Source organism: Pseudochaenichthys georgianus, chromosome 24 (genome assembly GCF_902827115.2).
Source record: "Pseudochaenichthys georgianus chromosome 24, fPseGeo1.2, whole genome shotgun sequence".
Classification (NCBI taxonomy): Eukaryota; Metazoa; Chordata; class Actinopteri; order Perciformes; family Channichthyidae; genus Pseudochaenichthys; species Pseudochaenichthys georgianus.
Window position 1 is genome coordinate 17,188,477 of NC_047526.1, and position 23,331 is coordinate 17,211,807.

Below are 23,331 nucleotides of genomic sequence, written 5' to 3' on the forward strand. Positions count from 1 at the left end.
GCAAAGACTGCGGAGCGTACAAAATAAAATGCTACAAAAATATATAAACACCTAACCGATTACTATTTGGGTTTGAGGCGACATTGATACGGCGAAGCTACATGCTACATGCTACAAACTAGAGATAGCTTTATCAGGATAAACACCGCTAAATAAAAACGTACAGCTTCAAAATTGGATGTGTCCTCACTGGCCTGATCCCGGATGGTTGGTATTGATCCCGGGTTTAGCATTACTTTGGAGGCATATCCGTGTTGGACTTGAGACAAGTTCATAAACATGTCCGTCGTAAAATGTTTGGAACACACAAACAGAAATCTGCCGTGGTCTTCTGGCACATGTCCCTTGTAAATGAAGTCTAGCCACAGATTCATTTCTTTTTCCACTGATGGCATTGCATGCAGTCCCCTGTCCCGAGTCTTGCAGCCAACAACAGCACAACGTTTAACTATCTTAGACATCCTGGCAAGAGCAGGCAAAAACACAGATGTGGGTTGATTTAGCCTGCCGATAGCCTATATGCGAATGAGAGGTTTGGCAATGCACGTGGCCGTGGCTCATTCCCCTGATAGGTGGAGAGTTGACCAATAAGCCGAGGACTTCTCTGTGACGTAGAAAAGTATTGAAATCTGGATCCGTTTTTTTCAGATCCGTTGCAGCCCCTTTTTTAGAGATTTGGCGAAGGAGGAAAATAGAGAGGGTTGTGTTTTCTGACACTTGGTGAGTTCCCTGGAACACCGGGGACACATATTCATGTATAAAAGACGTACAAAGGTGCATTTTGCATGATAGGTCCCCTTTAAGTTTGTAAATTCCTCAGTACCTATGTTACTTTCTGCGCACATAACCACATCATGTTCTTATGATGATATCATAAATATGTGTCTCAACCCAAAGTACATCATTTTCCTTCACCTAAGTAGTTTTGCTGCATTAACACAATTGTATTCTGATTTACAAGGTTGATGACATGTTTAAAACTGCGACCATGGTCACGTGTTTAAAATTTCCACTTTGTTTGTTGTGTATGTGGTTTTTATTGGCAAAAAGTATATTGTGGTATGAAGACATGTTGGGATTATTCATGGTTTACTGGTGTGTTTCATTTTTTTTCCCATTGCTAGCACACCCGGATTAAGTCAGTCATGTATGAGTGAAAAATGTGACTCTCCCTCGGTCTGAAATTATCTCTACAGCAAGCTGTCTTCAGTGGTGGAGGCTCTGCTCCAGCCTGATCATATTACACACAGTAAGTACTACAGCTCAGGAGCCTCTGAGGCTTTTGGGAAGGTTGGGTCCCTATAGCTGCGGATCCAAACGGAGGTGGAGGATTAGGGGGCCAGGATGCAGGGGCCATGGAAGAGCTATAGGGGTGGGTGGAAGCATGTAAAAGCATACTTATCAGAAAGCAAGGACTCTTGTGTCAAAGTCCCATCATCACCAGCAGCTGAACATGAAAGAATATGAAGGACGTTCATGAATATTCTATTGAGTGTTATCTTTCTCTTTCAACTCTTCTTTTCCAGCCTTCTTACATGTTCTCTTTGCTAGTCTAATCTTCCACTTGCTCTTCCTCTTTGTATCTGCATTTCTCTGTTGTTGTGGTGTGTCTGAGGACATCAGGTCCTTTACCACAAGGGGTAGAAAAGGACTTTTACCAAAGAGCTCCAACAGTGAAACAGTAGTTCAGTTTTAGTTCTGTCTTTATTTTCAACATATCCCCCAGTGAAGAGATATTGGCTATCCTCTAAGTACATATTGGCATACATCTTCATGTGAGATAACCACAAGGTTGGAAACCAACTATGCTTTTTTCCCCTCAGTAGTCACAGTAATTATGTGGTCCCGGATGGTTGGTATTGATCCCGGGTTTAGCATTACTTTGGAGGCATATCCGTGTTGGACTTGAGACAAGTTCATAAACATGTCCGTCGTAAAATGTTTGGAACACACAAACAGAAATCTGCCGTGGTCTTCTGGCACATGTCCCTTGTAAATGAAGTCTAGCCACAGATTCATTTCTTTTTCCACTGATGGCATTGCATGCAGTCCCCTGTCCCGAGTCTTGCAGCCAACAACAGCACAACGTTTAACTATCTTAGACATCCTGGCAAGAGCAGGCAAAAACACAGATGTGGGTTGATTTAGCCTGCCGATAGCCTATATGCGAATGAGAGGTTTGGCAATGCACGTGGCCGTGGCTCATTCCCCTGATAGGTGGAGAGTTGACCAATAAGCCGAGGACTTCTCTGTGACGTAGAAAAGTATTGAAATCTGGATCCGTTTTTTTCAGATCCGTTGCAGCCCCTTTTTTAGAGATTTGGCGAAGGAGGAAAATAGAGAGGGTTGTGTTTTCTGACACTTGGTGAGTTCCCTGGAACACCGGGGACACATATTCATGTATAAAAGACGTACAAAGGTGCATTTTGCATGATAGGTCCCCTTTAAGTTTGTAAATTCCTCAGTACCTATGTTACTTTCTGCGCACATAACCACATCATGTTCTTATGATGATATCATAAATATGTGTCTCAACCCAAAGTACATCATTTTCCTTCACCTAAGTAGTTTTGCTGCATTAACACAATTGTATTCTGATTTACAAGGTTGATGACATGTTTAAAACTGCGACCATGGTCACGTGTTTAAAACTTCCACTTTGTTTGTTGTGTATGTGGTTTTTATTGGCAAAAAGTATATTGTGGTATGAAGACATGTTGGGATTATTCATGGTTTACTGGTGTGTTTCATTTTTTTCCCATTGCTAGCACACCCGGATTAAGTCAGTCATGTATGAGTGAAAAATGTGACTCTCCCTCGGTCTGAAATTATCTCTACAGCAAGCTGTCTTCAGTGGTGGAGGCTCTGCTCCAGCCTGATCATATTACACACAGTAAGTACTACAGCTCAGGAGCCTCTGAGGCTTTTGGGAAGGTTGGGTCCCTATAGCTGCGGATCCAAACGGAGGTGGAGGATTAGGGGGCCAGGATGCAGGGGCCATGGAAGAGCTATAGGGGTGGGTGGAAGCATGTAAAAGCATACTTATCAGAAAGCAAGGACTCTTGTGTCAAAGTCCCATCATCACCAGCAGCTGAACATGAAAGAATATGAAGGACGTTCATGAATATTCTATTGAGTGTTATCTTTCTCTTTCAACTCTTCTTTTCCAGCCTTCTTACATGTTCTCTTTGCTAGTCTAATCTTCCACTTGCTCTTCCTCTTTGTATCTGCATTTCTCTGTTGTTGTGGTGTGTCTGAGGACATCAGGTCCTTTACCACAAGGGGTAGAAAAGGACTTTTACCAAAGAGCTCCAACAGTGAAACAGTAGTTCAGTTTTAGTTCTGTCTTTATTTTCAACATATCCTCCAGTGAAGAGATATTGGCTATCCTCTAAGTACATATTGGCATACATCTTCATGTGAGATAACCACAAGGTTGGAAACCAACTATGCTTTTTTCCCCTCAGTAGTCACAGTAATTATGTGGGGCTTTTTCACAGTATGATGTTGCTGTTTTCCACTGCTTGAAGCAAAGGCCCTACTTTATCTCCCACCACTCTCTCTACAACCATCTTTGAAAGATAAGAACACAGCCCATGATAAATAGAAAAGCAGAAGGAGAAATTACTTTATATCTCACATTGTCTAAACAAGCTTAGCGGCACCAGGTTTATGTGAAAGTAATACAAAAAAGAAAAATAGTTTTTTAAAAAGTGAGAAAAAAAAGTGGAATAGTGCAATACGAGTCTATATACAAGTTATTGGAATGATATATTAGATAATAGATACATAATTACTAAGTAGTAGATGAATGTTATGAAATTGTTTCAGCAGTTCAGTTGTTTATTGCCTGCAGGATGAAGCTGTCTCTGAATCTGGTTGTTGTTGTCCGGATGCTGCGGTAACACCTGCCAGACGGCAGCAGACTGAACAGTTTGTGGCTGGGGTGGTGGGTGTCTTTTATAATCCTGAGGGATTTCTTCCTGAACCGCTGGGAGTAAAGGTCCTCCATGGATGGCAGCTCCGTCCTGGTGATGTTCTCTGCAGTTTTCACACACAAAGTGTCGGAAAACAAAACCCTCTCTCTTTTCCTCCGTACCAAAATAGAAGAAAAACGGGGGTACAATGGAGCTGATCCAGATTTGCTGCCGATATTATGTAATATCGGCAATGTGGGCTGGCTTTACACCCACGGCCCTATCAGAAACATCGCTATCAGAAACAATGCGCGATATGTTTTGGACGTAATATGCTCTTTGTTTACATTAGCAAGCATCGCTAACACTCAGAGCTAACCTGTACTGGAGAGTGTATGTGTAAAAAAGCAAGAAATACAAAAAGGAACTCACCTTGTTGTAAACCCGCAAGAAAAAAAGCATTTGAGCTCCATTCTGTTTCAGATATGATTCTTGATGTGGTTTGGAACATGATGTGGCGTTTCATCACGGCAGCATTTAGCTGAGTATCTCTCGGTAGAATTCTGAGCAGGCATTTTTTTTTAAAGATTTATACCCAGAATCAGCACTTTAGTAACAGGGCTGAAATAGAGGGATATGAGGCATGGCAAGAATGGGTGATCTGTTTGGTATTTTGAGCAAAACACATCATAGACATGTATTTATATTTGTGTATATATATCTGAGACCCATAATACATGCCTAAAAATAGCATGATAGGAAACCTTTAAGTCAACATAGGTGTTTGAGTCAGCTGTATTCAATTCTAGTTCGCTCATGTGTCAATGTGGATCACTGTTGACACGGTCTGTGGGCAGTTAGAATGAGCAGAAGGGCACAGCTTCTCCTCGGGACCCCTAGGCATGACCACAACAATCAACTCCTTCAAATGGAAGTGCTATAGTAGGCGGAAAGGGCAACAGCACTCTGGCAGCAACACAGAATCAGACCGCGCCCCCCCCCCCCGGACCACTCTCTGCCTGAACGGCTGAGGAGTTGGCAGGGTCCACACAAAGGTCATTGTTTGGGAAGAAAAGAGGAAGAAAATAGGTTTGTTGGGTTGCTTTTGCTCAGCGTTCTGATACACTTCATCTTTTCAAAAGCATACATTTGAATGATAGTGGAAATTCAAAACACCTGCAACGATAAAGGGATTTTTGGGGCTTGGCTAAAGATATCTGTTTTCTAAACAAACGGGCATTGGAATAGTGAATACTTTCATCACTCTCTTGGCAACATGCGCTAATGTAGGCGAATAACCAACGCCTGATGAGGTGAAATTCTTCCAGCCGTTGGGCGTAGCTTGGTTTTTCCTTGACTGTTTTGAACATTGCAAACAGGAAACAAACTACCATAGCTTAAAAGTACAGTCAAATATGTTGCTGAAATATGACATATGTTGTCCTTACGGTACGTCCATACAGCAGCTTTGAAAAAATCTTGAAAATCTTGGAGCTGGGCGTGTCTGAAAGCTTGGGGATTTTTTGCGACCAACAACCAATCACATAAATCTCCCGCCCCCGACATACAAAGCAAAAAACCCCGGGGATTTAATGCGAGCAATATATATATATATAAACTCCCCAAACAGGCGAAAACCTACCAGTTTCACCCACTGTCTCTGCCACCTCCCTCCATGCCTGGTTCCTCCGGTTTGTATCCCGGTAAATAGTCTGGTCGTAAAGAACCGTAATTTCTCGTGGAATATGAGGAAATGAACTGCGGTCTGGCTCTCCCAGCATACACGTGGTTTGATTGGCTAGCGCTTGTACTGTCAGATTTGCATAAACGGGATTTGATTGGCTGACGCTTCCAGCTCAGCTTCAAAAGTTGAACATTGCTCAACTTTTGAATCGTGAAAATCCTGGAAATCCTGGAAATTTTCGCTTCGCTCCCCCACAATGCAGTTCGGCGAAAAGCGAGGCAAAGTGACGTCATCCCCATTCAAAGTCAATGGGCAGAGAAGCGTTGGAAGATTTGTTTAAAGCTGCTGTGTGGACGTACCGTTACAGTGTGTGCGTGTGTGCGTGTGTGTGTGTGTGTGTGTGTGTGTGTGTGTGTGTGTGTGTGTGTGTGCCCTCAAGCAGTCCCACAGCATGCTTTGGAGTAGTAGAATACTTCATACAAAGGACTCTTTGACAGAACGCACACACATCTTATCATGCAGCCTATCACACAAAGGTCACATGTTTTCCTGTCTGAAAGCTATACCTGTTATTATAACAGGTATAGCATGCAAGGGCCCATTGCATGCTTTTCCGGTTATTACCCTTCTCCTTGAGTGTTATGAAGGTGTCCATGCATGTAAACAGTCAAACAGTAACAGTAAAACTTTAACACAGAAAATACCTCCCCCAAAAGCCTTGTTGGAGATTTCTCAGTTTCCATTGTTTACTTCCTGCCCCGCGTGACGTAGCTGCACCGCGTGACACACTTCCTCTGCCAGCCGACCATATTAAGTGTCGTAAAACCTGCTTCTTTTCTTCCATCCAGTCATGTCGCGGAGGGTCTGTTGCCTGTCTTGTGTGGAGAAATCCACAATGTTTGCAGTACCGAAGGCAGAACCACGACGAAGTCAGTGGTTGACATTCCTTTTTAACACTGTTCCAGCTGATTTACCAGCCGGTACTGTTGTGTGTGCGCGGCATTTCACGGACCAAAGCTTTAAAAACGTAACAATGTTTAGCTTCGGACTTGCAAAGCTGATATTGGAGGACGATGCTGTTCCTACTTTGTTTGGACCAGCGGGAGATTCGGGTACACAACCTGAATGGGATGGAACCACGTAAGTATTCATTGTGGTTTGTGTATTTATTCTGTTTAAAACAAACAATGTATCTACCACGTCTGTGTAAATGCTATGCTATGCTAATGCTATGCTACCGAGGTAAACACGAGGACTAACGAGCATTCCCAGACCTCAACACCGATGTTGGCACATGGCCTTACATGTATCTCATAGCAGGAGAATGTCTGCAAACACACACGAAATACTCATAGACGGTATACTCCGGGTGATTTAACCGTACGGTCCAACACACTCTCACTCCCTAAGCGTCCAATAGCTACGTTTGGTCAGTGTCCGTATTCCTCTTACTGTCGATTGATTTTACAGTGATATCTGCACTACTCATCGACTAAAAAACACCAGATTATCCTTGTTAATTACACAACATTGATTGGTTTAAATTGTGTGCAATGCTTTTGTATTTTTCCCCTTCGATTCGGAGAAACAAATATTTGTTCTGAGTAAAGGATGGCAGAAGACACTACACTACCCAGAATCCCCAGCTATCGTTTGGACTACACCATGTGCTCTGTTTGACAAACCCCGTTTTTTTCACCATTCATTCCAATGGCTGGCGTCTATGTCACATGATCTTCAAATTTCTCCCTGCAGAAAAAGAAAACATGGCCGAACTTCGTTTTATTCTAGGTGGAAAATGCCTATTTTAAAGTTAGTTTGGCCATTAAAATGCGTTTTGATGTCATTTGATGCGAGAAATATGAGTTGTTATTTCAGATTATGATAGGCTGTCTTTACACCATAAAGGTGCACAGCTGATATAAAGGGACACCTGGTGGTTAAAGCATGTTATTTAATTTAATTATTTTTATTATTAGATATTAATACGATCCCTATAAAGTATATTCATTACTCGTTATTCTCTACTAATAGTTAATTAAAGACTGTATGTAATGACTATTTTGCACATCCCGTTCAAGATTTCAAGATTTTCTAAGGTTTATTGACATATCATATAGGCCTACACAACTGTGGTGTAGTTCTGCACTGAATGAAAAACTTGGGTTGCAGGTTCCTCAATAGTGCATTACAAGACATCAATCAATATGTGTGCAACGCAAATGTTCCAACTTGGGATCAATAAAGTATATCTTATCTTAAGCTGATCGATGGCTACTGCCATATTTGCAAAATGTGCCTCTGAACCTTGACAAGTGCATGTTTCAGGCTTATCAATTAATGTAATGTAATGTTATCACAGGGGTCACACACATAAGACCAGCTGTTAAATAAAGCTCTTCTGACCTTAGCTGGCATGTGGGTATATATATTAATACTGCCCATAATGGGCACAAGCAATTTTCACCCATTTATTAATTATATGTTTTAAATGTGAGTGTTTCCTGTCCCCTAAACCTCCAGGGATGTACACAGTTTAATACTGGCAACTTCTTATTATGGGAAATACGAAAACGTCTTTTAAAACTACAACTCCCAGTAGAGACGTGCCATAGAGAACATGTTGCGAAACAGAATAGCCAGCATGTGTAGTTCTGGGGACGGGGTGGGGGAGGGGGGACGCGGTAGACCCGTTCAAATCCAGTTTTGGACAGTCTGCCGTGGTTCCATCCCATTTCAAGTGCTGTTCGAGAATCGGCTTAACCCTCGGAGCACACTCTCCAATCACAGAGCTTGAGGACTATCACGGGGTTTGTCAAACAGAGCACATGGCGTAGTCCAAACGATAGCTGGGGATTCTGGGTAGTGTAGTGTCTTCTGCCATCCTTTACTCCTGGGAATGGACGCTCACATTACCTTTAAGGGCAGCCGACACAAACGAATGCCGTGCTTCCATGAGCGTCAAATCCCGACGCAGATGGGAATACATTGCAATCAGTTGAAAGCTATTTGCGTCCCTTTATGACGCTGAAGGAGCCTAGGAGCGTCACAATTGGACGCCACGGACACTGACCAAACGTCGCTATTGGACGCTTAGGGAGTGAGAGTGTGTTGTACGGTCAGTAATTACAGTTGCCGTTCGTGTATTCTACCGAGCTACCATTAATAAGCTAAGCTAGATGCTCTAACCTAGAGATGTTATGAAAAACATTGTTTTCATGCCAGCTACAATGAATGACCGAACGTAGCAGACTAACTGTATAATATTGCAATTGTAAGATGTTCTTGCTAAGCCTAGACTAGCTGTTAAACTGCATATTAGGTTAGCATATTAGCTGGCAAGCTAACTGTGTTGATTACTGATACATAATCATAGCTGGAGAATTTCGTCTGCAAACACACACGAAATACTCATAGACAGTATACTCTGGCTGATTTAACGTAAGGTCAGTCGCCAAACATAATTACATTGAAGTTGGCGGTCCTAGCAGCTATGCTACTGAGCTACAAAGAGTCTGAAATATTACGCTACATGGGAAAAGGTAGCAGACTATCTGTAGAACATTGTAATTGTAAAAGTGTTGCTTTTATGAAATTGACTGTTTTCCTCGGATACAAAATTAATTGTTTGAATACTATGTGTATCTTTCTTAGAGTACATCACAGCAGGAACACAATACCCACCGCTCCAGTACAGTCGGATGTCAAACAGACCGTCCACAGACTGTTTGTGTGGGAACTCAGAGGGTTGAGACACGGTCTGTGGGAACACAGACAGTGGAATGCAAAGTGTCCGCCATTTCTGTTGCTACACAGTTGGCCCGGGGAACACTGAAATCGGCACACGTGAGAAGCAAAGGTAGACTATAACACTGACAAATCACAGATGCATTACCTTAATTGTGCTTTTATTACATGTACAGCACTTGGGCTCGACCAAAAATCGTTTTTAAATGTGCTAAAAAAAATAAAACCTTATTTGATATTATTGTATATCACAGACATACTGTTATGTTGACTACACGAAATACAGTGCTGTTTGTAGTTTGTACATTTTTCATTAATTAATCTGTCAGATGTACACAAGTTGTTGGCCTTTTACAATGTATTAGTGTCTTATCTAATGTACATAGTATTTATGCACTTTTCCCTTTTTATTAACAGGCATCCAGGCCACGGTGTCTTTCAAAAGTGTTGGCACTAAAACTTCCACCTACACAGAAATCCCCTTGTCCTCTACACCAATAAAGGGCCCAGGATTGGGACCTCGCAAGAGACCTCGACTGGAGTTGGAGGATGAACAAGCAGAGACGTCGACAGAATTTGAGGAGACTCTGGGTTCGAGTTACCACCCTGATTATACTGTAGAAGAATGCGAAGTATCGTACATTTGGTACACATTACTATTACTGTTTTTCAGAGTTCAAATCTAAAACGTATTGTTAATTTTTTTTTGTTACATTAGACCACAGGCACAATCCACGCACCGTGACGTAAAGTACATTGTTTTTGAAAGCTGCCTCAGACAGCTGTTTAAAAAATGTCCGGTGTGTAAGACAGACTGTGATGTCCAAACAAGAAAAGTGGGGACCTATGTGGCGTTCACACAGCGTTGTTCAAACTACAGTTAATTCAGAAAATGGGAGAGCCAGCCCGTCATCGGAAGTACCCCGGTTGGCAACTTACAATTATCCGCTGCTACATACTTCACTGGGGGTTCCTTCTTCAAACTACTAAAGGTATTTTACCATCTCTAACATCTATAGCATATGAAAAATGACAGCAGTGGACTTTTTCAAAAACGTTTCCTTTTTTTCTATTTATTCATAGATATGCACCTGGAGATCATCGGGTATGGGACCTTCAGGAGGCATGCTAAGAGTTACCTGGAGCCTGCTATTATCCACAAGTGGAACACTGATCAGCAGCAGAATTTCGATAATCTACAACAACAGGGGGGAAATGTCGCAGTTGCAGGAGATATGAGAGCAGACTCTCCAGGTAAGCAGAAACAGACAAGACAGTCTAGTGCCAGAGTTACTGGTGTATATTAAAATTCATCTACTTATCCATTGAAGTTCTGTTGAAAAGCCTTGAAACCTCCTGTATTATATTTTCTTCAGGACACTCGGCAAAGTTCGGGAGCTACACACTCATGAACCTGGGAAGCAACACCATTCTGGACTTCCAGCTTGTTCAGGTGTGATTCTCTTTCTAGGTGCTATCATTTTAGGCTTGCTGTTGATGCATGCTTTTGTGTATTTATGCCCTATTTGTTATTCCCCAACAGAGCAATGAAGTAGGTGGTAGTTACCACATGGACAAGGAGGGACTCAAAAGATGCCTAGATCATCTGGAGTCAAAGGATTTGGCGGTTGAGTACATTGTGACTGACCGTCATCCGCAGATCCAGAAGTACCTGAGGGAACGCAACATCGAACAATTCTATGATGTGTGGCACTTTGAAAAAGGTATTTATCCCTATATGTTGTAATGGAAGAATACCAAATCAGAGGCACTGTCCTTTGTTAAGATATTCCTTTGTTTTACTATGCAATTTATCCTGAGCTTCTAATCAGCAGCAGACATGACATAATGTCTGAATACATTCATTATATCTCCTACAATTTGGCCTGCCAGACCACTTGATCACAGCACCTTTTCTCATTGTAAATTACATTTCATTCACTAATCCTAGGATAATGTGAGTACTCTTTAGAATGGGAATTTACAGTGATATGAATATGTATGGAGGTTTCCTGGCTATGAAATGTTTTCAGACAGAAGGGTGTCGCACTGACAATTATCATATGTATGTTATGGTTGATGATATATGAAGTGTGGAATTTCCACCACACCCTTGAATGTTGTCCATCACAGCATGTCATTTCCACACTATGGCTTGAATATTAACTTGTGCATGTGCTTTTTTTATCTATCAGGTTTGTCCAAGAAACTTCTGAAACTTACACAGAACAAGGACTGTGACACAAAGTTGAAGAGGTGGCTGCGCAGCATAAAAAAACCATGTCTACTGGAGTGCGACGAGCACAACCTCGGGGCCGGAGAAGGTGGCAAGGTGGACGTCACTGGTCAACCACCTACAAAACGTTCACGTGCATGATGACCCCCTGTTCCCCAAGTGCACACATCCTGTAAGAGCCGCAAGCGATGCAAATAAACCTTACCTAAAAGGTGGTAAGTTCAATATTTCACTTCCTTCATAAGATCAACAATATAGAATGTAAATATAACATTGTTGTTATGGAAAATTATTGTTGTAATGTTCTAATGTGCTGGTGATTTACCTAATGTCTTTTTCATTTTACTCAAGGCTCAATAACACTCGCCAGAGTTGAAACGATACTCACCAACAAGAGAGTTCTCAAAGATGTGCTAAAGCTAAGCCATCACTACCAGACCTCATCCCTGGAGTCCTTCCACAACTTAATTCTGCGTTTTACCCCAAAAAATGTGATTTTCCCCTTCATTGGAAATTTGAAAACTTGTCTTCAAATTGGCTTATCCAAAATCAAAGAGGGGAGAGTGTACGGTCAAGCCTGTTAAGAACGACCCTACATACAGTACGTTTTGAAATATTTGTTTTTATTTTTATTAACAGAACTTACATTTCAAATGAGCAACAACACACGACGGAATCACCACTCTGATACCTCGCCCTAAATATCCCCAGCACCAGCTTACAAAGCTGTGATACGCAAGATATCGAAAACGCCTATCAGGAGAGGAATGGATGATGTACAGTGTATAAATATACATTCACACATTTTGTACATTTGTAAAAATAAAGTTTGATGGAAATACTTAGCCTTTCTTTCCTGAATTATTTGCTCCTATAACATATAATTCATATATAGCAAACCATGATTTGATTATTCATCAAACGGTAGTAGTTTATTACAGGTAACAATAACTTACTCTTCTTCCGTTGTATTTTTCAAAGGTCCGAAACTGTATTTATAAATATTGTGGAGATTCTGCAGGGTGTATGGGTTCAAGCAGTTAGGCTCTAGTCCTGGGTGGTCAACCATGCAGTTAATGGGTTCTGGAACTTGCAGCATGCGTGTTACAACCTATGAAGGTAAGATGTGTTAGAAAACACGTTTAGCAATTAAGCCAACTATGGGAAAGGTTTACAAAATAAACATTCAATTACTAAGGAAGTAATTTAATTTGATTTCAAACCTTTATTTAACCAGATTGGTCCCATTGATATCATAGATCTCTTTTTCAAGGGAGACCTGCAGCATATAGGTTCCACATGAAACATAAAACAATAAAGGACATACATTATATTTACAGGATACATAGTTATAGACATTTACAAGTGCCCATTGTATCAGCAAGCATTTCATTTAGCCTAGCTTTAAAAACATGCAGAGGAATGAGATTGCTCAGTTTCAATTCTTGCTGAAGATTGTTCCAAGCAAGTGGAGCTGCGCACATAAAAGCTGTCTTACCTAAGACAGTCCTTGCTCTTGGCACATCTAACAAGACTACATCATGTGATCTCAGACAATAGCTGCTTGCAACTCTCTGTGTTATCAGAGAGCAGATATAATACGGGAGTTTACCCAACAAAGCTTTATAAATAAACGTGTACCAATGACTGAGCCTCCGTACAGAGAGTGATGGTAAACCTGCCTTGGTATACAGTGTACAGTGATGTGTAAGCGCTTTACAATAATAAAAGTGCATATAATAGTCTATTGACTTGAAAAATATGTATACTGTATATCTTGGTATGTGTGCTACTGTTGGTGTTTTCAGCTAGCTGCCGACATAATGTAACTAAGCTAGGCTACCTTTCTTATGCTATTGCAGCACACGTTTTCTCCATCACTTGGCATCAAAGCGCAGTTTCCACAACGGCACCTAAATAACAACAGTTGTAGGTACATCTGATGACATCTGAAATGTAAGACATATACTAGATAAAAACGTACCACAATGACACTGTTTGGTCTGCTCTAGTGAACGGCGAGGCAAGACTCGCGATTTGGTCTATTCTAGGATCGAACGGAGGTTCGAAATTGTATGCTCCATACGCCATTGTATGCTATATGTAAGCTATCTATTTATCTATATAACTCTCTATCTATCGATTCTCAAATCTAGTATTGCTAAGTACCCGCTAAACCACTTTACGGCAGATGTCAACAGGGGCAGAGCCTCTCTGGTGGTTGACTAATCAGAACAGAGTGGCAGAGCTGACCAATCGGAGCACACTGGACGCACAGGAGGGTGGGGGCAGGAACTCCATCGAGACGTTTAGAACAGGGAGTGAAAACTCATACTATACAGAGATAATGTATGAGAAACCAATCTGAGTTTGGAAAATTGCACAGTATTTTTCTATTGTAATATCCCTCAACAATGGTATTATGATCAGTAGAAAGGACCATGCCATGGGACCTTTAAACGTCATCGTCTCATGACATCCATAGGATTAGCTAACTAACAAAGGTTAACTGTTCTTATATCCTAAGGCCTTATCTGAACTTCCTTCCACCCTGAAGTCAGCTCACTTAACATGAATACATCTATTGATAATTCAGAAGGACCATTGTCTCTCTAACTGTGTGTGACCCAATACAGAAACACACCAACATCCTTATCGTTTCTTAGCTAATGCATGCTGGATATGAACCACTAACTAACAAGACTTTAACTGTATTATGTCTGAGGAAGCTCCTCTCTTGGAGTTCCTCTGACCTCTTACCAATTCACTTAACATGGGTACATCTGCTGTTAATTTGCAAAGACCATTGATAATTAGCAAAGAGACTCATGGGCCTCCTCTACTGACTTTCTGAAAAAATACTCATCAACGGGTAATCATTTTACTCAAGGCAGAAATCACAGGTTGTACTGTACCTTACCTACTCACAAATAGCCAAAAAAACACCTTTTGATTATAACACAAAAGTGGAAGAGAAGACCATTGCGCTAATCTACTCTACTTAAATGGAAAATCATTTACAAACCTCAGTATGCTTAAGAGGAAAACATCAATTTGTCCCATTCAAGTTTAACACACATCCTATATATCAGGTGACATAAAAATGAATATACCAGAAATACACTGTATTAAACTTTCTGCTATAACACGTTACTTTACATAGTAACATATTTTGATCAGTGTTTCCGAGTGGATCGTCTGCCATGCATGGCAATATTTGCGCTACATATGGGCTGTGCCGAGTACGGTGAACCACACCTAGTTCTTTGCTTATTTTTAGTATGGGTCTTTGCCGGTCCAATATACAAAAGTTGAACCCCACACAATGCAATAATGCAAATGTAATTTGCTGCTAGAATAAATATATAAACCAGCCTTTGAGCAGATAATGTATTTCTTAAAAAAATATGTTCTTGCTAAATGACAGCCTTTACCATTTTGTTTTATTTACCTTTCCGTCCAAATTTGTCCTACAATAGTATGTCAAAGTGGGCTTGTTGTGAAACCCATACTACAGAAATCATCAAACCCCAAAGCAATGTTTTGTTTTTTTCATGACTTTTTTTTCTAGAACTAATCAAATTGTGATATTTACTCTCAGGTACCCTTTGCTGTCACTCGTAGCACCTTTGAATATCTGACATGCTTCAGCAGCTTTTTAGAACAGTCTGAGCTCTCTTTTCTAACAAACACATACATTGATTGTTCATGTCATTCAAAAACGTCTTGAGACCCTGCTATGTGATTGATTTCCAACACCCCTACCTAAAATCCAGGGTTCGTACGGGTGCTGGAAATCCTTGAAAATTCTTGAAATTGTACGAGATGTTTTCAAGGTTTGAAAAGTGCTTGAATTTTGGGAATGGTGCTTGCATTTTGGATAAAGTGCTTGAAATTGTAAATGCTTTACTTCGCTTTTTAGATTAAAAGAAAATAAAGAAGTCAGAGCACGCTTAATTGCGCATGACCTGCAAGTGTTTTTGTTACGTATGACCTGGGAATTCTGATGAGAGTGATAGATGTGTACCAGGAGGTTGCAGTTACAACGAGCGTTGGCTAGCAGAAGACAAATACAAGCCATGGCTAAGACGAGGGTCAATCCCACGAGTAGCCTCCTGCAAAGTTTTCAAAAAATAACGATGGGAGAATCGCTGACGAGCCACATGAAAGGTACGCCGCAGTAGAGCATTTTAGATTAGGCTAATGTTGCATGTTACGTTTGTTTAAGCTAACGTTAGCAAGCTGAATAGCGAACTCGATGAGGGATAATAATAATTGCAGGGGACAATCATTTCAGAGGAGCGTACCTACGTTAATATGTGCGTTACAGTCGCTATCCTGTGGTGTTCAGAGGATGAAGCACTTACTGTTGTAATTCAACCCAGTCTCACGGCATTTCGTGTTATAGTCACGAAATATAATCTATTGATTCAACACAGAGCGATTTTAAAAGCCATCTATTTCTACTGGTAGTATGTTTCGTGCCTAAACCAAATGTGACTTGCTCTATCGAAATCTGTCACATTGACCCGAAGACACATTTTCGTTTGTATTACTGGTCTGGGGGAAGCTCGCGAGTGTGTGTGTGTGTGTTTATGTATTTTTGCGTTTGTGTGTATTGTGTTTGTGTACTGGGGAAACACTCACAAGAAACACCGGCTGTTGTTATGCTTGCTGTAAATTACTCCGTTCTCCGCTTCAAAGTTGTATTTATCATCTGAATTTGCGGAAACAAGTTTAATATTCTGAAAGCCAATACTTTGTTTATTTGAAAACAGATGAAAGTAAGTAATCGTAAGTTCTAATATTACACTAGATAGTAAACTAGAATGCTTTTCAGCCATTAACCTTGAACAATTACATTCAATGATTCTCTCTTCTAAACCATCAACGTGCATGTTAGACCCAATTCCAACTAAGCTGTTGAAGGAAGTTTTTCCATTAATTAGCACTTCTTTATTAAATATTATGAATATGTCTTTATTATCAGGCTATGTTCCACAATCATTCAAAGTAGCAGTGATAAAACCGCTTCTTAAAAAGCACAACCTCGATCCAGAGGTTTTAGCCAACTATAGACCTATTTCTAATCTTCCGTTCCTCTCAAAAATTCTTGAGAAAGCGGTCGCAAAACAGTTGTGTGATTACTTAAAAAACAATGATTTATTTGAAGATTTTCAGTCTGGCTTTAGAACACATCATAGTACAGAGACAGCTCTGGTTAAAGTCACAAATGATATTCTAATAGCCTCAGACAAGGGACTTGTCTCTATTCTTGTTTTGCTCGATCTCAGTGCTGCATTTGATACTATCGACCATGATATCCTATTGCAAAGACTAGAGCACTTAGTTGGCATACAGGGAACTGCTTTAGGCTGGTTTAGGTCCTATCTATCTGAACGCTCTCAGTTTGTACGTGTTAACGATGAATCTTCCACGCAAACCAAAGTTAGCCATGGAGTGCCACAGGGCTCAGTGCTCGGACCTATTTTGTTCACATTATATATGCTTCCGTTAGGCAATATTATAAGGAATCATTCTGTAAACTTTCATTGTTATGCGGATGATACTCAACTATATTTATCAATCAAGCCTGATGAAATTAATCATCTAAATAAAATTCAAGACTGCCTTAAGGACTTAAAAACGTGGATGACCTTAAACTTTTTGATGTTAAACACGACCAAAACTGAAGTTATTGTACTTGGCCCGAAGAATCTACGAAACAAATTATCTGTAAAGCGTGTATCTACAGCAACGGGTTGTAGCAGCGATGTTTGCAGTGAAGGACAGGTTGTTATCTAGGATCACACCCAGATTCCTTGCAGTCTGGGTCGGGGAAACAACAGAGGAGCCGATGTTGATTGTTAGGTCAAGAGTGGGACAATCTTTTCCCGGAAAGAAAAGCAGTTCAGTTTTGTCAAAGGTTGAGCTTGAGATGATGAGCGGACATCCACTGAGAGATGTCAGCTAAACAAGCAGAGATGCATGCGACGACCTGGGTCTCTAAGCAGGGAAAGGACAGAATTAATTGTTGTTCTGATGGAGATAACAGGAGAGTTGTTTAAAGACAGCGCGTTCAAGTGTTTTAGACAGGAACGGGAGGAGAGAGACAGGTCTGTAGTTTATAACAACAAGAGTTATTGTACTTGGCCCGAAGAATCTACGAAACAAATTATCTAAAGACATACTAACTATGGATGGCATTAATTTGGCCTCCAGTGAGACTGTAAGGAATCTTGGTGTTATATTTGATCAGGATTTATCCTTTAACGCCCACATAAAATCAATTTCAAGGACCGCCTACTTCCATCTACGTAACATTGCAAAAATCAGGCATATCTTGCCTCAAAACGATGCAGAGAAACTAGTCCATGCATTTGTTACTTCTAGGCTGGATTATTGTAACTCTTTATTATCAGGGAGTACCAAGAAGTCAATCAAGTCGCTTCAGCTGATTCAAAATGCTGCGGCTCATGTACTAACCAGAGTTAGGAAAAGGGACCACATTACTCCTGTTCTGGCTGCCTTACACTGGCTCCCTATAGAACACAGGATAGAATTTAAAATTCTTCTTCTCGCCTACAAAGCCCTTAATGGGCAGGCGCCATCTTACCTTAAATAACTCATTATACCCTACTGTCCTACTAGGGCATTGCGTTCCAAGAATGCAGGGTTGTTGGTTGTTCCTAGAATCTCTAAAAGTACAATGGGAGCCAGAGCCTTTTCTTATCAAGCTCCACATTTGTGGAATCAGCTTCCAGTTTGTGTTCGGGCGGCAGACACCCTATCCGTTTTTAAGAGTGCGCTTAAGACCTTCCTTTTTGATAAAGCTTATAGTTAGGGCTGATTAGATTCAGCCCCTAGTTTTGCTGATATAGGCTTAGTTTGTCGGGGGACATCTTACTTCTTCCTTCTCTCTGTCTATACCCGTGTACACTCATGTTCCGATTAACCCAGCTTCCCCAAATGTCTTTCTTTTTGGTGTCTATATACGCTGGGATCCGGAGTCATGGATGATCCTGCGGTCCTGTGTCCTGGATCGCGAGCGCTGGATCTTGAGTCGTGGCTGTGGTCCTGGATCATAGGTCCTGGATGGATATCCTCGTGGATTCATCTTCCTATTATACACGCATGCATTTCCAAACATTTGGACTACCTATGTTGCAAATGTATTATCTTTTCAATTTACACACGGCATCTATTGCACGTCTGTCCCTCCTGGGAGAGGGATCCCTCCTCTGTTGCTCTCCCTGAGGTTTCTCCCATTTTTCCCTTTAAACTGGGTTTTCTTTGGAAGTTTTTCCTTGTACGATGTGAGGGTCTAAGGACAGAGGGTGTCGTATTGTCATACTGATATTCTGTACACACTGTGAAGACCACTGAGACAAATGTAACATTTGTGATATTGGGCTATATAAATAAACATTGATTGATTGAAAACAAACTGTCCCGGACCCTGTTGTGTTATCTATGAATACTATACGCCTTTACTTCATAATTTCAGCCGAGGGAGGGGGAGCGGCGCTGTGGAAGAGCAGGGTGCGGGTTGAGAGGTGCCTCTTTGTCCCTTTGCAAGCTTCAAAAATGTATTTATCTTGAGATTTTGGCAATAACAGTTTCATATTCTGAAAGCCAATACTTTGTTTATTTAAAATCAAACAAAACACCCGAACCCTGAAAAACTAGTTTTTTTTAAACAAATCCACATTTATTTTTTAGATGAGCCGTTGCGACTTTTGACTGATTTCGATAGAACGGGTCACAAATAATAACTATTAGAAGGTAACAAATATATACAAATGTCAGTGTTCTGAGGCTCTGAGCCCCATTTATTTTCCTCACAGATGGCAAAAAAAGCCCGACATTATACGATTTAATAACAATTTTAATTGTATAATAATTGTGGCTTGATATTGAGTAAGAACATGTTTTTATGAACCCCACAGCTTCCGGTCTTCCAAGACCCGACCGGACAAAAAGACGCAGGCACGAAACACACTACCAATAGAAATACATTGCTTTTAAAATCGTTTTTTGTGACACGAAAAAAAGGGGGAAATCGTGTTGGTGAACACGAATCAATAGATTACATTTATTTCGTGAAAATATAGTTAAAGTAGCGACAGTAAAAGTAGTCATTGTGCAGATTGGTCCATTTCAGAATAATATATATGATATGTTTTATAATGATTGATCATTAAAGTGTTCTCAAAGCTGGTAAAGGTGCAGCTAGTTTGAATGACTTTGTATACTGCAGGGTAGCTTGTGGATTTACTCCAGGTGGAACTAAATCTGATTTAACACTTGATTATATTTCACATCATTCATCCACATCTGTAAAGTAACTAAAGGTATTAAATACATGTAGTGGAGTAAAAGTACACCATTTACCTCTGACTTATGTTTACTGCCAACCTAAAAGTACCTCAAAAATAGTAATCAATAATGTATTGAAAAGTTATTTGGCTGATTGTTTTGGCTCAGCCAGGTTATATGGGATGCCCAGTCTACGTACAGATGGGTCACTCATTTTGAAATATTAAACTTAGTTTTCTTTTCTTTAATTTGTCGTCCTCATGTAGAATGCTATTATGAAACACACATTTGGTTGTTTATAGCATACAGAACATCTGATTTAATGTGCGGTAGGGAAATAATCATTTGAGTGTAAGTATGTGAATATAAATATGTAATTTACAACAGCTGTAAGATGCTTGAAAAGCTTGAAAATGCACCTTGAAAATGCCTGAAAAGTGCTTTAATTTGACTTTGGAAAAGGTGTAAGAACCCTGAAAATCATAGTGCATGCGTGCTGCATGAAGCCGCAGTAGGGAATCGGCAACACAGGGAAATAGAGGAAATGTTGTGAGGGAATGGATGAGTCTCTCAGCCCCTCTAGTCTGGAGAAGCTCAGTGGGGCTATGAACCCTCCTGCCAGACACAGAGAGGCTGAACACATATCCCACCAGGAGGTTCTGTCTATGAAATAAATCCTCGCAATATCTTCCCCTTTCTGTCTTCCCACACACACATCTCGCAAACAATAATCAACCGTCCTGCTCTTTTTTGCTGCATCGGCTGCTAAGACCAAGGAAGAGAGCAAACATGCCCCTGCCAAACCCAAATCAGAATCTAAGACAGGCCCCGGAAAGGAGAGATATATATATATGTGGGTGTGTTTGCAGAGTGGCCATGTGGGAGGGTTATGAGCGAGAATATAATCATGAAGCAGGTGGGGGTAGAAAGAGGTGATATACAGTTTCAGATAGGAGCAGATGGGGAATAGTATGAGGAGGAGAGAAGAGCAAACAGTGGTGAAAGAGCAAATCTGTGGTAAGAGTTTGACTGATTAAAATTGAAAAGTTATTCGGACCAGTCTTTGCTTAGCACACAGCCACTGCCTTAACCTTTTATAGGGTGGATGGCAAAGTAGATATATTAAAAAAAAGTGTGTGTGTGTGTGTGTGTAGGCCAATATACTGTATATTAAAACCTAGACTGCAGCCTCCCAGCCACTATGGATTGGGCTATTAGAGAATTTTACAATGTGTACGACCTGTTGATTTATATAATGGCAATTTAAGTTTTCATACTTGTAAGATTTTTTATGATTTACCAAAAAAAAGTATAAATATAAATATTTAAGCATGGTCCAAAAAGGTGATGCAACTGACCGCACTGCAATCCCTGCTAGCGCGGATAAAAAGCTATAATATATTTTAAAAAGAAAAATGCTGCTGAAATGATCAAGTATAACGTATAACAGGTTCATCTAATTTAGTACCTTCTCCTGCACCATTGATATAATTTGATATGACTCATCCATGTTGTTCTTAAAAGAGCGATTTAAAAGAGACACCCTTCAGACACAAGTGTGAAAGTTCTCAAGTTGTAAATTGTCCTATCGTTGTCCCAGCATATCTTAAAGACCCAGAGATCTTTTTTTTCCGAGGAGCACATTTTTCTTCCTGTGTAGCCATGTATTAAGTTTGATATACTCAGCAGTTTTCCAAATGGCTTGTGTCCACCGCGGGGCAGATTGAAATTGAAAGGGAGCACACAATGGCATGAAGGCAAAGGGTCGAGCGGGGTGAACCCAAAGCTTCGTGACGGCTTTGACAGCCAGGACACAGACGTACGTGCGTGCGTGCGTGTGTGTGTGTGTGTGTGTGTGTGTGTGTGTGTGTGTGTGTGTGTGTGTGTGTGTGTGTGTGTGTGTGTGTGTGTGTGTGTGTGTGTGTGTGTGTGTGTGTGTGTGTGTGTGTGTGTGTGTGTGTGTGTGTATCTAGCCCACTAATGTGCTCCATGACACTTCATTTAGGAGTGGCCCCTGGGAGCATTTATTTTATTCTCCTGAAATTAACACTTTACCTGCATGCTAATTTAGCCTTGATGTATATGCACAGTGTTGCACATTATTCTAATTTTAACCGAACGGCATGAAAATGCAATTACGAGAGTGACTGATGATTGCGTTTCCAATCAGAAACAATTTTATGCAGTAAGCTTTATTCTTTATCTTTTTTGGCATTAGAAGCAGGTGCTCGATTTCAGAGGTGACAAATAAACTGTTCACGCAAATGCACCCTAAAACATATTATTAATGTTTTAACAGCCAATATAATTTCACAGCAGCCACAGAGAATCAACAGATTTTTGTTTTGGACAAATGCTGAAATTAAGATGTATCTTTAATTCTGGTTTGTATTGTTTGGTCCCATTATATATATATATATATAAAAACACTGGAAAGCAATTCGTTTTGGGGAGTATTTTGAAGTGTAATAAAGCATTACAAAAACCTAACTGTCCGAAACAGCTCCAAACATTAGACATGTTCATTGCTTGGTCAATGTAATGCTCTGTTATTTTAAATGTGAGCTTAAATAAAGTTTAAAAACATTACATTGCATTTAGCTGACGCTTTTATCCAAAGCGACTTACAATAAGTACATTCGACCAGGAAGACACAACCTTGAAGAAAACAGAATCATATAAGTACATCAGGTTTCATAGAGCCAAGCATTTCAAGTGCTACTCAACTGGCTATAGATAAGCCAGTCCTTTATTAGTATATAAGTGCTCTGTTAGCAGTTCTTTGTTAGTAATTCTATCGCTCGAGGTGGAGTCGAAAGAGATGAGTTTTCAGTCTGCGCCGGAAGGTGTGTAAGCTTTCTGCTGTCCTGATGTCAATGGGGAGCTCATTCCACCATTTTGGAGCCAGGATAGCAAACCCACGTGTTTTTGCTGATGGGAACTTGGGTCCCCTTCGCAGCGAGGGTGCAGCGAGTCGTTTGGCTGATGCAGAGCGTAGAGCACGCGCTGGGGTGTACAGTTTAACCATGTCCTGGATGTAGGAAGGGCCAGATCCATTTGCAGCATGGTACGCAAGTACCAGTGTCTTGAAGTGAATTCTAGCAGTTACCGGAAACCAATGAAGGGAGCGGAGGAGCGGCGTGGTGTGGGAACATTTAGGAAGGTTGAAGACCAGACGAGCCGCTGCATTCTGGATGAGCTGCAGAGGTTGGATGGCACATGCAGATAGACCAGCCAGGAGGGAGTTGCAGTAGTCTAGGCGTGAGGTGACGAAAGCCTGGACCAGAAGTTGCGTCGCTTTCTGGGTCAGCTGGGGACGTATCTTCCTGATGTTGTAAAGCGTGTATCTACAGCAACGGGTTGTAGCAGCGATGTTTGCAGTGAAGGACAGGTTGTTATCTAGGATCACACCCAGATTCCTTGCAGTC

The 23,331-nt window shown here is 40.8% G+C and overlaps 1 protein-coding gene and 1 long non-coding RNA gene across 3 annotated transcripts; one reads left to right on the forward strand and one right to left on the reverse strand.

Annotated features, from left to right (window-relative positions):
* The first annotated feature begins 9,380 nt into the window (after positions 1-9,380).
* Positions 9,381-12,421, forward strand: LOC117440347 (uncharacterized). Its single transcript, XM_034076670.2, has 8 exons — positions 9,381-9,460; positions 9,766-10,340; positions 10,432-10,602; positions 10,725-10,801; positions 10,892-11,072; positions 11,544-11,799; positions 11,936-12,075; positions 12,224-12,421. Exons 2-6 carry the CDS (start codon positions 10,241-10,243, stop codon positions 11,723-11,725), a joined length of 711 nt encoding a protein of 236 aa, XP_033932561.1. The 5' UTR covers positions 9,381-9,460; positions 9,766-10,240; the 3' UTR covers positions 11,726-11,799; positions 11,936-12,075; positions 12,224-12,421.
* A 115-nt stretch (positions 12,422-12,536) lies between these two features.
* Positions 12,537-13,814, reverse strand: LOC117439477 (uncharacterized). 2 transcript variants are annotated; one of them, XR_011642678.1, is made up of 4 exons: positions 13,569-13,814; positions 13,428-13,497; positions 12,808-12,863; positions 12,537-12,695 (listed from the first exon to the last, which is right to left on the reverse strand). It is a non-coding gene; the product is annotated as an uncharacterized lncRNA (long non-coding RNA). The 2 variants fall into 2 exon arrangements; XR_011642677.1 differs by having other exon boundaries at positions 13,428-13,814.
* Between the last annotated feature and the right edge of the window lie 9,517 nt (positions 13,815-23,331).

What these genes read in the sequence shown, in the direction of transcription:
- LOC117440347 (XM_034076670.2), top strand. Translation starts at nt 10,241, where the DNA reads ATGGGAGAGCCAGCCCGTCATCGGAAGTACCCCGGTTGGCAACTTACA. An exon ending in CCTTCTTCAAACTACTAAAG is followed by an intron (nt 10,341 to 10,431) that starts GTATTTTACCAT and finishes ATTTATTCATAG; the next exon opens with ATATGCACCTGGAGATCATC. An exon ending in TATGAGAGCAGACTCTCCAG is followed by an intron (nt 10,603 to 10,724) that starts GTAAGCAGAAAC and finishes TATTTTCTTCAG; the next exon opens with GACACTCGGCAAAGTTCGGG.